This window comes from Fopius arisanus, unplaced genomic scaffold (genome assembly GCF_000806365.1).
Source record: "Fopius arisanus strain USDA-PBARC FA_bdor unplaced genomic scaffold, ASM80636v1 scaffold00083, whole genome shotgun sequence".
NCBI lineage: Eukaryota > Metazoa > Arthropoda > Insecta > Hymenoptera > Braconidae > Fopius > Fopius arisanus.
In genome coordinates, this window is record NW_011887822.1 from 1 (window position 1) to 13,618 (window position 13,618).

The following is a 13,618-nucleotide window of genomic DNA, read 5'->3' on the forward strand; positions in this document are numbered from 1 at the left end:
GAATTGAGGAGGTATTTACGGAAATTCGACAATTCAAAATTTTTGAACAAGTATCAGGCGAGTATGGAAATGTTATAATAAAAAACAGAAACCAATTTTCTAACGCAGAAAGTAACACTCACCCGCTCAACTGGTCCCTCTGACAGCGCGACTGCTACTGAGGCAGTTACCGAGTCGGCTGACGGCCAGACACGCCAGCGCATTGCGTGTGGCGCCCTCTCTCTCTTGGGGTGAGGTAGTACAATGCACCTGGGGTCACTCAAACCCCCAGAACTGAGCCTTTACTTTAATTAATCCTCTTTGGGCTGAAGCCGTGAAGCGTGTTCGACCATGGGGAGACATGGCGGTTAACCCAGTGTATTATTCCATCCGAAAGCTCATTACTCTGGGTAATTAACGAAATCATGAGAGGATCCGTGTTCAGGGAGTAAAGGAAAGTGTCAGGATTGTTCAGTGGATAGTTGACAGCTGTTTCTGACTGTTGGAGGATTTAAAAGGTATTTGTCTGGAATCGGGGAATTCTTAACCTGTCATTGACGTATACGTGTCACTCGTGACAATTAAGAGGACACCGTTCGATTTTTGATTTTATTGTTCGGGAAATCGTTAAAATAATTACTGAAGCGGTGGGGGACGTTTAGGGGGGTAATTAAAGCGGAGGGGTGGATGGAATGGGGGGCAATATGGTATGGATTTCGATTTCATGCTTCATTGGGTTTGTTTAATTATTCGGGGAATGGGAGAATTTTTTTCGTTTACTCTAGTCCGTTTTCTCGGTGATTTTATCTTCATTCATTTTGATTTTTAATTTTTTTTCATTAAAAACTCCTGGAAAATCTTCAGGAGCTGTCGATAATTCCATTGATTTTTATTATCATTTTAATTGACTCATTTAACGTCACATTTCGTGCTTCAGTCAATATTTTCTCAGTATTTCCCTTATCTAAAGTAAACAAAGCATCCAGAAGGAAAGGATTCCCCAATTAAATTCATGATCATTTTACTTTTCATCGTTCCGTCGAAGTGAATGTTCTGTAGATTCGTGAGTAGTTGTCGATAATTATCGAATTAATCTTGACAAAACATTGATAAATACGTAAAGTTCGGCACGTACCTCGTCAGGAGCTTAAAAAATGATTTGCACGTTTTTCAGAACCTCGAGATCACGAAGACACATCACCTTCCATCATGCTTCCCTTAACGCACAAGGACTCCCGGAGTTTCGGCAGCAGAATAAAGGAGAGAATTCACGGCTGGACTCGATTAATCTTCTCTGATAAAAATACGAGAAATCTCTTCCTCTTTCTCCTTTTGAATTTCTCATTCGCCTTCGTCGAGCTGATCTGGGGCATGTGGACGAACAGTTTGGGCCTCATCTCCGACAGCTTCCACATGTTCTTCGACTGCACTGGTCTCATCTTCGGGCTCATCGCCTCCGTCATAACGAAATGGCGAGCCAACGATCGTTACTCTTATGGATACGTCAGGGCAGAGGTTCGTCGTTCATTCAAAGGAGATATTATTGAAAAAAATTAATGAATTTCTTTCCCAATTAATCCTATTCCATTTTTTTTCACTAGGTTCTCGCAGGATTCGTCAATGGATTATTCCTGCTGTTCATCGCAGGATTCATAATGTTTGAGGCGATAGAGAGAGCAATCGAGCCGCCAGAGGTGAAGCACGAGAGGCTGTTTGTGGTGTCTGTGCTGGGTCTGTTGGTGAATCTAGTGGGAATTTACGCCTTCCAGCATGGCCATGGGCATTCCCACGGTGGTGGAGGTCATGGTCACTCACATGGGGGTCATGGTCACTCCCACAATCATAATCACAGTCATGGTGGTCATGGTGGTCATGGAGGGCACGGGCATGATCACCACGACGTGGAATTCGAGTCCTCGTCCTCTGGAAATTCTCAGATCATGAAGAGTGTCTTCCTCCACATTCTCGCTGACACTCTGGGCTCGGTTGGGGTAATCGTCTCAGCTGTTCTCATGCACCTGTTCGGATGGATGATTGCAGATCCCATCTGCTCCATGTTCATTGCTCTCCTTATTATTATCAGCGTTGGATCACTTCTCATGGAGTCTGGGGTTATTCTCATGCAGAGGCAGCCTGGTGCACTCGATCATCTTCTACCTCAATGCTACAATAGAATTAAGAACCTCAGTGGTGTCTATGATGTCCAGGAGCCACACTTCTGGACTCTGTGCTCTGATATTTATGTGGGAAGTCTCAAGCTCGAGGTTGCCAGGACTGTCGATGCTAAATACGTACTGGCACAGACACAGATGATATTTCATGCTGCTGGTGTCCGGCATCTCACTGTCCAGCTGGATTACACGCATACGTGATCCGAGGGGGAGGGAGATGAGTTCCTGAGGGGGTTCTGAGGGACCTCGGGATGTATACTCCTGGAGAAGCTCCTGGGGGGCACTGGAAGGCCTGGAGAATTTATTCGGTCAAGTGGTGAAGACAGGCATTCAATTTTCAATTGATTATCGATTTATCGACTCACTTTACTAAATTATTTGCAACTACTCTCCAGGATTTTCTTTTGGTCAATAATTTAGTTTTTCTTTTTTCATCCAGTATGCGAATTCCAGTGTAAATACAATTTTTGTAAGACATCACTTTTTTTTTTGTTGAGGTACGCCTAAGGTGAGTACTGCCAAATCCCTGTGACGACTGGGAGTTTATGATTGATGGAGTGTCTGAAACTTGATGAATAGTTGTTGAATATTTTTACTTTTATGCGAGGGGTGATGGGCTGATAATGCATTTTTCATTTTTCTCTTTCCATTCATGCATTTGAGAGTGTACCTAAATTGAAAAATAATTCATTATTGTAATTGGACATTCCAAACTGTGACTCAGGGACAGCCAAGTCTCTGTACTCTATCATTGGAGAGTGGATTGAGGCCAGAGGTGAAAACTTTTCCAAGTGTTGTGTGCAAATACTTTGTATTGTGAACGTGAATCATAAATTATTTTTGTGATCCGATGAATCACCAGTTTTTTAAATAAAGTCTTTATTATATTTGAGGCGTAGGATGAGAGGATTATTGATTAATTAATGTACATAATCATGAATAAGTAGAACAATAAAATATTACGGTTTTATATGGTCTGTTTAATTTATTCCAAGTGTCCACGATTTTTCATTCATCGTGGGTCAATCGGAAATATTTATTCAAACACATATGACATTTATTTTTTCCCATGGATATGTGCACACATATAAATACATAAATATTTAATGATAAAAACACTCGGAGGGAATCCTAATAACAATTTTAGTCACGATACATTCTACTAGATTAATGGAATATCATGATTTTATTATTTTACTGACAATTTTTATCGATTATTTACAATACGAAAAACAATTGCAGAATCCAAGTCTAATATACAAATTGATAAATTATAGTTACAAAATTAAATTCTCAATGGGAATTCATAAAATCTAGTTTTTTTATTATGGAATACTAACAAGTGTTGATGGTGGTGATATTCATTTCCCTCGATATTTCACGATTTATCTTCATTAACATTGTCTTTCATTTATTTGGCAGTTGAAGGTTTTTATTATTGTGTAAAGTACCTCGTAAAATTATTTTATACACTAAAAATACCATAAAATTTCTTCAATTCCCAACAATTTCACGGATAAAGCTATTGCTCGAGTATTTCTTAGACATTCTTCATATATCGTATATATTACTCTCCTCTCATAATTTACCCTCAAGTTTATCTTATTTTACACCCCCATCTAGCAACAATAGTCTATACTTGTAACAGCCTCATCGAATATCATTTATTTTATCAAATAACATATCAGCCAAATGGATTTAAAAAAATAAAACCTGAAATCTACAAAGAACGTACGAAAATTAGGCAAATCAATAAAAATGAGTAAACCAACCTGAAATTAATCTCATTATTTACAAATGATAGTCCCAACTCCTCGAGTCGAATGAGAAAAATAATGAAGATCGAAGCAGAGTATCTGGATTAATTCATGAGTATCTCAGTGAATAATAGATATTTCGCCACCGATTCCCTCTCACTTCTTCTTGGTCTTGGAATTTTTCTGAAGTTTATTAATTTTAATTCGACAAGTTGACCCCCCGATGTAACCAACGTCAGCTCTACCTCCCTCTTCAACAGCAGCAACAAGAGCCTTAATAGATTTGACCTGAATGTCCTTAGCACTTATCTCGAGGAGAACCCCAGGATAACGCTCCTTTATCCATTTACCGATGCTGGTGCACTGGCTCTCGGTTAATTTGACACCATCGATGCACAGCCACGTCAGCCATTGCAAATTACCGAGCAATGTTTGTACAAAAAGATGCTCCACCTGTTGTCTCTTGACGCTGTCAGTGACAATTAATCCATTAGCCTTGACAAAACTGATATTTGTTGTCTTGATGTGTTTCGATATTTGTCTCATCGTCTTATCGGTGTCCTCCAGGTTGATCCTCCAGTAATTAATCTTGAGGGTTTGAAGACTCTTGAGGTGGATCGATAGTGATGTGAAAAATTGCTGGAGAATTTTGTCGTCAATGAAGAGAAGGGATCCACTGCTACCTCCTATCTCTGATTTATCCAGGGAGAGGTCTAGCTCACTCAGGGCTGTAAATCCAGTCAAGAAGGGAAGTAGAAGGGGTCCCCGTAGTGCAAGTCTGTCATTAACTGATACCTGGAGTCGAGAAAATACAAGAAAAAATATATATATTCACTGTGATTTAATATAAACGTCAAACTCCTCTTCTTCACATTGATTTCCCGTGGGGCTGCAGTCAGTATTGCGTCAGGATACTGAACACGTGACTCAGAATCCCAGGGTAGGAATTAATTGAACGCAATGCGATGGAATGGCGAATTGTTTGGAATACAGTGGCATTAGGAAGTCTCTCGTGTGTTGGGTAGAAACTTGTGGATAAGTCTTCAGGGGGATGAAGGGATTATCTGTTGTGTCATGCACCAATTCGTTCTCTCCTTTGTCCAACCATCGACTAATTACGAAATTTCATAATCCAGGAGTTTCCATTGCTCTTCGATATTTTTTTATGTGGAAAAAAAATTGAGCAGTGAGAACTGAGGATTCTAGGAATACTGAGAGAATTTTTCAGGATGAAGTGTTGAATTTCTGGGAATAATAGAAGTTGGGGCAGATCGATGGATTTTGGAGTAGGAGAGTTTAATACTGTTCCGGCTGTTTCGAGGGAGGACTATTTACTCGAAAGCTCTGGGTATCGGTTGTGGGGATATACTCACTTGAAATCCTGCCAGACGGAGGAAAACTATGGTGGGACAAGCGGGTGGTGGTGCTGCACGTAGCAGTTCAGCACCAGCATCGTCTCTTCTACCTAATCGCGAGAGTGGACCCTCGTGAACAGCTAAATGCAGACGGGCATTGCACAGGCTCAATTCACGTACACTAGTGCAAGTCAGCAACTCCGAGAACACTGATAACGTATCAGACTCCTGTAAATTGAAGACAATCGTGAAAGCACTACAATTTTTCCAGACTACGCATTGAGATCATTTAATCGATTTATCATTAATTAATGGGAATAATTACGTGGAGTATCATGTTGTATTGTAATTGGTGGTAATCCAAATAATGGAAGATATTTATGAAATAAATTAAAATGGTTGCTGCAAGTTTTAATGAATATATCCAATGAATTCCGATATAAATTCAATGAGAAACTTGGGACAGCGGATCCGTGATATTTGGTGTAATAATTCCAAAGTTTTCCATCGAAATTCCAAGTGGCATAACCCAGGCTCACCCGCGGCCTCCCGGGGGAATGGAAAACCCGAAAACTCGGGAATATCTCTCTCGAGTTGAGAACGTGGTAATTGAGGAGTGCTGTTCACTTTACTCCCATTCTCTGTTGTATATATCCCCGACGGATGTGTGTAACAATGCTTTCTGCTGAGAAGTCGATTTTAAAGAATAAAGTTGAAAGAAATCTCGAAATTCCCTCAAGACAACACGCCAAGAGCTCTGAGATAAAACTTTTTATTTTCCGAGACTTACCTTTTTCATTTTCAAATATCAGTTCTTCATTTTTCGGGATTAGTCTCGGGATTTAGTCACTGAACTGTTTTATTTTTGGTGGAGCGAGGGGGGAGAGATTTCCCGGGGATAATTATCGCGAAATAATTTCAAGTGTGAAATCTCTCGATTACGGAATATTCTTGATGAGGAGTCGGAGTGTGTCACGCACGATAGTGAATTTGCTCGGGTAACGCGATTTACATGAGCTTGCTAACGGCTCAGTTTTCCATTAGTCTACGTCTGGACGTCGTTTGCTTGCGGATATTGTTTCTCCGCGGGATGTAATCCCTCACGATATTGCAGGGGTCGCGAGGGAACGATGAAAAAGTTTCGTTCACAAGGGATTTAAGATTTTACCATGGACACTCAGGGATTCACCATTTTTCATTTAACATTTTGTCATTTGAAAACAATTATTCATCCCTCCTAAATATTCTTTATTCAAATATATTCCCCTCAAAGATAACGAGACGAGAAATGAATTTCATTCTCACACGATGAAAAAATGGGAAATGGAAATTTGGCGGTGTGAAGCCGATTTTAATGAGTCGCTCAGTGTCAAAGCGTTTTGTTTAGTATTTTTAGTACTTATTCGCGTAAAAATAGTAGAATGAGAATTTAGTGTTGAGATTCACGAGAGGTAAATCGATTTAACTGGTGGAATAGAATTTTTTTTGTGTAGAATTGTATGAAATTTTTACCTCAATTCTAAAAGTCCATCCCTCCAGGCTCAATAATCGTAATGTGGAGTTCCTGGCGAGTGCATGGCAGAGTAATCTCGAGGGATGATCGTCCATGGCTAGTCGTGGACTCGCTAGATCGAGTAATTGTAGACAAGGTGCTTCAGTAAGTGCTAGTACCAGTGGCATAACGTCTACAGGCCTTGAGGCACCAGCCGCCCTCACAGCATCCAAGTTTTTTGCTCGTCTGATTGTCTCACCGAGACAACCAGCATCTAGACCACCCTGGAGGCACTTGGAGACGTTCAGGGATCTCAGCTTGCAATTTTGCTCTCTGAAACACCGGTAAATCCAAAGAATAGACTATCGTGTATCGATCCCTGTCTGTCTCACTGTCTGGTAGACAGTGTAACTAAGTTCTCAGGATATAGACTACTCCCTCGGGCAATTGTCTTTTATCGTGATGCAGAACTTCTCGATAGACTGGGGTAATTCTCGCTAATGGATCTCTCCGAGGAATTTTTATGGAGTGTAAATATTTGTAATTTACGAGTAAATTGGACTATTTGAATTCATAACTTTTACGGTTCTTCCAGGAACTGTTTTTCAGGAATTAAGTTACAACAATTTGCATCTCTGGGAGTGGAGGAAATAACAGATGAAAATATTCTAGATCGTAAATTCAGAGGGAATTTCTTTCGGCTCCATTTGTCGTTTAGATTTTTTCTTTTTTTTTTTCATTGAATTTCTTGTGGAAGCTCTTGGATAAACCAGATTGAAAATAATATAAACCGAATTAAAGAACTGAAATTCGAGTTTCACGACTTGTGTGGTAATGGGTTGATAAAAATAATAGGTATTTTTCTCGGTCTATTGCCGGTGATAAAAATTCCAGGAGCAACTTAGAACGTCCAATTACCCCACGTCTCAGCATTTTCTCATCGCCAACAATGGGGTTGATATAAATTTTATTAAAATGTAAAAGTGTAAATCGAGTTTCACTAGTTTTCCACGTATCTAGAATTCCCGGGGGATAAGAATACGGTGAAGCCCAGTGGAAGAAATAATAAAAAAAAAAGAGGGCAAAACAAAAAAATATATGGAGTACGTGGAGAGAGATAATTAGGTGGAGCCGTTGTGCCGAGCAAGCTGAAAGCTTTTGTCGTACAGCAAGAAGAGCAAATCCACGAGTCCAAGCACTCGGGGAAAACTCAGACGGCGGAGGTCATTACAACGTGTATCTTCCATCTCTCGAAGGGAAAAAAGGGTAAAAAAAAAGTGTCGAGTTAAAAAATAAAGTACATCAGACAGGAGGATGAAGATTTTGCGGGGAATCCCTTAACTTTTTAATCCGTTACTCTTTCCAGAGAAATATGTCCATTTGAGTTTGAAATATTGAAAAATCAATGGCTGAGTAATTGCCATTTCAATTGTTTCAATGATTTCAAGCATTCACTACAATTTTTTTGATAATGTTTTTATTTGCTTGTGTTTCTATTTGCAAAAATAGAAAAGAAAAATGGGAAAGTTTTGTTTAGCGAATTTTTTTTTTTTCACGAAAATCAACTTTTCGATACCGGCCCCTCGTCTTTTTCTCCCCTAGTAATCAGAACAATTTTTTAGTCACCCTCTTTACCCTTTTACCCAATAACGACCCCTTTTTTGCAAATCACGCAGACTAGCCCCAGATACCGTAATATGCTGACCTAAATGGCGATTTTCCACCAGAAAAAGCCCTTCCTAGTCTGAAATTTTCTCACCACTCCTCGTGATTTTTTTATTCCCAGTGCCATTATATTGTCATTTATTCGAGAGGCTGCATAATTTTTCAATTAACTCAGCAGGACAAATATTAAATGTCGCGTTCGTCGGACAGACGTCAGTCGTGGCTCTTCCCAGGAAAATAGAGTGACAGAAAAATAAAATGATGTATATTCAGATGCCAAGTTTTTATATTTTCTATTGGTGCAGCGTTGAGCACTCGCTGGAAGCTCGTTTTTAATTAAAATTGTACACTCATCCAAGTACTGGAGTTTCCAATATTCAAAACGAGTTACGTCCGTTGCTATTTTAATCGCGGGATTTTTTTTTTCAGGGCCGATATCGAATGAAATCATTAAGTACTCGAATATTTATGGATAATTCCAACAATTACTATGTGTATTCGATATTTTTATCTCGATTTTATCTGCCTGTTGTCTCTGATTTAAAATTATTTAATCGATTTATGCAGTGAATTGAGTAAAAATTGAAAATTCGTTGAGTTGATAATTGAGATGAATAATATTAAATTGAGAATGAGTATTAAGGTGTATGGAGTGTTGATAATTTTCATGGATTGAATATTCTGGATGTTATCTCACCTTATGGCGTTGAAAATTTCGTGAAAGCCCGTTCCCTGGTGGCAGGCAACATCACAAGTTGGTAGTGGATGCATAGGTAAACGATGGCACAGTACACTATCACTATTTCTCTTGGAGCTGCCATTGCTGCTGTCCCTGTCTCGATCGTTCTGCGGCAATGTACCATTACCATTTCCACTGGTACCAAGACCAATGCCAAGTGGTAAACGTGGAAGTGTCGCAGGTCTTGTGAGACTACCGTAGGCAGCAAGTGCACCACGTGGGAGAGACGAGTAACAACGATTGTTCAGAGGTAGAGTACCAAGTGTACTCGATGCACAACCGCTGCTGCCCGAACCGGAACCAGATCCTGGGGAAATTGTTACATTTTCATTATCTAGTCCAAACGTTTATCGATACCACCGGAGGTTTCCGTGACTCGATTCCCCAATTTCGATGTGGAATACCGGAAAATCCATCCACTCGCACGAGAAATTCTGGGGATTCCCCCAATAATTAGTCACACCGAGATTTTGATTTTTTTTTAAATAGAAATAAAATTTTGGAGAAAAACTGATTGAGCTCATTTCGATTTGATATAGAAATGAAAGAGAATGGATATTTTTTTAGAATATAATTGTGGAAATAGTTTCGGTGTGCGATGGATAATTTTCCCCGAGGAATATGTTAATGACAGTAAAAATGAAATAACATTAAGTGCAATGGTGCAGTGGCAATTAGCTTAATGGCGAGAGGTCGTTAATGCCCGAGTGCAGTGAGAGATTCGGGGAAACTATTTCTCAGGAATTTTCATCGTTTGCAGAATGATTCGCATCGATTTTATCAGGCAACACCAGCCCATTCAGTCGTGACGTGATAGATTTGTGATGGTTATTGAGAACGAGAGAAAAAAAAATGATGAGTTCAAGGATAAAATGAATGGAGCGAATATTGAATTTCTGTTGGTTCGGGAGATATCGAGACTCCGAGAATGATTCGATGCATTAATTAGACTTCTCGCCATTTCAATCCTGAGGAATTTCGATTGGAAAAAAGATATATTCAATTCCCGATCACTTGCGATTTTTTCAACGACTCGTGAATTTAATTGGCACAATTTTTGGATATTTATTTGGCGGGGAGGGAATTTTTTTTAAGCAATTACCCATGCTGATTCCAGAGCTGGATGGATCCTCGTTTTTGGCTCCCCAGCTTCCAGCTAGATTGAGTGCTAGAAGTGGCCTCTCCTTGAGTAGTTCAGCAACCGATGCAAGACCTTCACAACCACAGCTCAAATGGGGCAAGTGCAGTGCCTGCACTTGGACGCAATCGCGCAATGCTGTACAGACTCTACTGACTTGTTCACCGGACAGATTCATGTCGAGTACCAGTCGCGCCAGGTGGGCCGATGCATTACTCAAACCACGACAAAGTGCATTAACCACACACTCCAACCTGAATGAATAATCAGAAAAAGAAATAAAATGGGAAAATATTTGATCCTCCAGGGGAATAATCCTGGGTCTCGTCATTAGACCTATTGTCGGTTTGATAGGTGGCATGAATCAGAATGTTGTAGTGAAAAGGTTTTTCAGGGAGAGAATTGAGGATCAGCACAAAGAAATGCTGATGAAATACACCGGGGGAAAATGAACTGCACAACAATTCAAACTGTATCTTGTCTCGTTCCCTCTCTGAAGTAAATTCCCTCCTTGAGATTTACAAACGTTCTACTTCTCTCTGCGAGTGAGCAAGAAGTGCAGCTGGAAAATGGGGAAATATTCAGCCCCCGGGGGAGTTTCCTGGTATTTTTTACGGTTTCAAAAAAAATTTGCATACGACGGAAGAATGAATTGAGGAAACGAGTTGTTATTTTCGGTTTAATTCTCATTTTTTTTTCTTTTTCATAAATTTCTGCGAACTAATAAAGAACTGTTTTACGTTTTTCGGTCCAATCCCAATTTCTCCGTTGGCAATTTAAAATCCTATTCCTTCCACATTTCATACTCTATTTTTTGACCGTCGGATTACCTTTGACGCCTGCCAAGTGCATGAATAAATCCCAATGGTAGAAATCAAAGCCCCTGTTTTTCAGATAAATAAATTCGGTAGTTTGTGAAGGGTGTGTTGGCTTTCGATTTCATTCTCATTGGAGTCCCATGTCGCCTGACGTAAAGTTTCGTCGAGTTCACCGTCGGCAAACTTTTCAACTTCCCACGCTTTAACACTGCTGTCTCGTTTTTTTTTTACCCGAGAGTTTATTCGCCTTCGATTTTTTGCCTCCACCAAGAGCTACTTTGTAACTTTGATCCGACATTTCAATTTTTCGACTACATAAATTCATGAAACGAAGTTTATTTATTAAAAAAAAAGAAGAAATTCAAACCGCGAAGTTCGATCATTTGTATTGGCTCCTGAGAATACTTCAGGGAGAGACAAAAAAAGCATCTGAGATGACTCAATATCCGAGGGCTTACGTATTTCCTCCTATTGTTGTTTCATCGAAATGAGGGTCCGTATACTGCGATAGATGGAAAATGTGAGGGCCATGAAAGGGACTCGGAAAGACCACACATATCCCCTCGAAATAACTCTCCCTCCCGCCGTCCACCCAATATCCCCCATCTCATTTTTCCATTTTTATCATCGAACCTCTTATCCGCAAAATTCACCCTCCGAGTTTTGAAATAAACCAAGAGATAGTGCTGATCCCCTCATTTCCGCCCGACGAATGAAGGAAAAATTTTCACCAAAAATATCTGATCTGCACGACGAAATAAAAATTAATTTCAATGCTAGGACAAACCTGTCATGCGCAGCCTCTTCCAAGCAAGTGATAACGAGTTCGAAATCGTTGAGTCTCTTTTTCCCGAGAACGCTCTTGAGGTGTCCAGCGAGTCGTTGTGCCTCGTCAGCAGGGAACTCCTGGCCCAGCAACGAGGTAATCCTGACGAGCCTGACACTCTCATTATCAGCAAGAGCATTGAAGAAATCATTGAGCCAAGTGGGATCAGCGCCTCGCTCCACCTGAAAGACAACTTCGAGTGCCTCAAGTGTGCAGGCATCACTCCCCAGAATTTTTGCCCATCCCTCTAGCTCAAGAGGTGAAGTCTGAACGAGTGGAGCTGGTGGTCTCTCATTAGGTACAGGACCGAAACCAGGTGCAGCCCCAAGAAGTCTGCAGACAGCTAAAATATTTCCGTCAGATGTACCGGCAGCCTTGAGCAATGAGAAAATTGTCCTGGAAGGCACCTCCAGTGGACACAGTTGATTCAGAACAAGATGTGTCCTTGGCCCAAGCAATCCAGCAAGATATCCAATTATTCCACTGGGCAATCCCTCAATTTCCCTTCTCAAGATGTTGGCGTATTGAGATATCGATGCGAGATAGTACGCAGCGAAAAATTCAGCAACAGCTGTATGAATTGGTGTGTACTGCTCTACCTTTCTTCTCTGTCCAAAGGTGAATCCTCTGGATAAAAATCCAAATCTAACAATTTCCACACCACCACCACGTGTCCTTATCTCAGACTCAGTGTAGCAGCATCTGCCCTCTCTGAGAGCAGCCAGTGACAATTTTCCAAAATCCTCGAGACGTTTCCTGCAGTGCGATGGCAGCTCCTCGTCTGGTGTCAATGGCCTGTCAAGGCATCTCCTTATTATCGATTTAACCCCTTCCTGAACAACAGCACTTGGCTGTGAAGGTAGTGTACCACAATCCTGATAAAGGGTGCACAGCATCAACCAACCGAGTGGATGCTGAACGATTTGTTTAATCGTTTGTGACTGTAGGCTGAGGCACTCGAGAAAATCACAAGCTCTCTCTGATAAATTATTGTGAATGAAATAGGCAACGCAGAGACGCTCAACGTGACTCCACTCGAGCCCAGCCAAGTGGATTCTACGCTGTACCATTGGTGATAGAGTTGTCCAATTGTTTGGTGAACACGTTACGATTATTCTAGCGTCGGGGAATAATCGTGCCTCTAACAGATCAACGGCATCGGCCAGCGATTGCCTACCACCCGGACACTCATCGTAACCATCGAGAATGAAGAGGACTCGATCCTCGAGGAGGTGGAGGGTGCGCCATACCTGGGCCATTGCCTCGGTGAGTGATGCCGATTTAGTGAGGAATTCACGAGTTAAATATGTGAGGAGTGATGTGCCACGTAGCTCTCGAAGGGGAATTATGAAGGCAAGAGCTGGACCATCCTCTTTGCTTGCCCACTGGTGGAGGAGTCTCATGCACAGGGTTGTTCTGCCACTACCTGGACCACCCTCGATCGCCACTCGTCTTGGTGCCTCTGATAGTAAACCATCGCTCAGTCTCACTGATGAGAATATCTGATCGATCTTTATGGACTCGAGTCTGTGCTCTTGATCGCTCTTGTGCATCAGCTGGAGGTGAGGCTGGAAGTGCGCAGGGCACAGGGTGCCCAGGGGCAGAGGAAGAATCCACGGGGGTAGCTGACGTGGATCTCTAGTCCCTAGCTCTCGGTAATACATTTTTAAGTATCTGG

At 41.1% G+C, this 13,618-nt stretch overlaps 2 protein-coding genes across 3 annotated transcripts in view; one reads left to right on the forward strand and one right to left on the reverse strand.

The window, feature by feature from the left end:
• Nucleotides 1-290: 290 nt before the first annotated feature.
• On the forward strand, nt 291-3,120 carry ZnT86D (zinc transporter 86D). Of its 2 annotated transcripts, none has more exons than XM_011311095.1 (3): nt 291-497; nt 1,154-1,494; nt 1,581-3,120. In XM_011311095.1, the coding sequence occupies exons 2-3, from the start codon at nt 1,189-1,191 to the stop codon at nt 2,349-2,351; spliced, it is 1,077 nt and encodes a 358-aa protein (XP_011309397.1). In that variant the 5' UTR covers nt 291-497; nt 1,154-1,188; the 3' UTR covers nt 2,352-3,120. The 2 variants fall into 2 exon arrangements, with proteins under 2 accessions (XP_011309397.1, XP_011309398.1); XM_011311096.1 differs by lacking the exon at nt 291-497 and adding an exon at nt 952-1,042.
• Nucleotides 3,121-3,203: 83 nt separating this feature from the next.
• Nucleotides 3,204-13,618, reverse strand: part of LOC105270266 (uncharacterized) — a 40,976-nt gene continuing 30,561 nt past the window's right edge. The window contains exons 4-9 of the mRNA XM_011311097.1: nt 11,902-13,614; nt 10,261-10,550; nt 9,117-9,465; nt 6,775-7,087; nt 5,281-5,490; nt 3,204-4,702 (exon numbers count right to left, since the gene is read on the reverse strand). Of these exons, the coding sequence (XP_011309399.1) occupies nt 4,064-4,702; nt 5,281-5,490; nt 6,775-7,087; nt 9,117-9,465; nt 10,261-10,550; nt 11,902-13,614 (3,514 nt within the window). The 3' untranslated portion in view covers nt 3,204-4,063. The remainder of the gene's footprint in view (nt 4,703-5,280; nt 5,491-6,774; nt 7,088-9,116; nt 9,466-10,260; nt 10,551-11,901; nt 13,615-13,618) is intronic.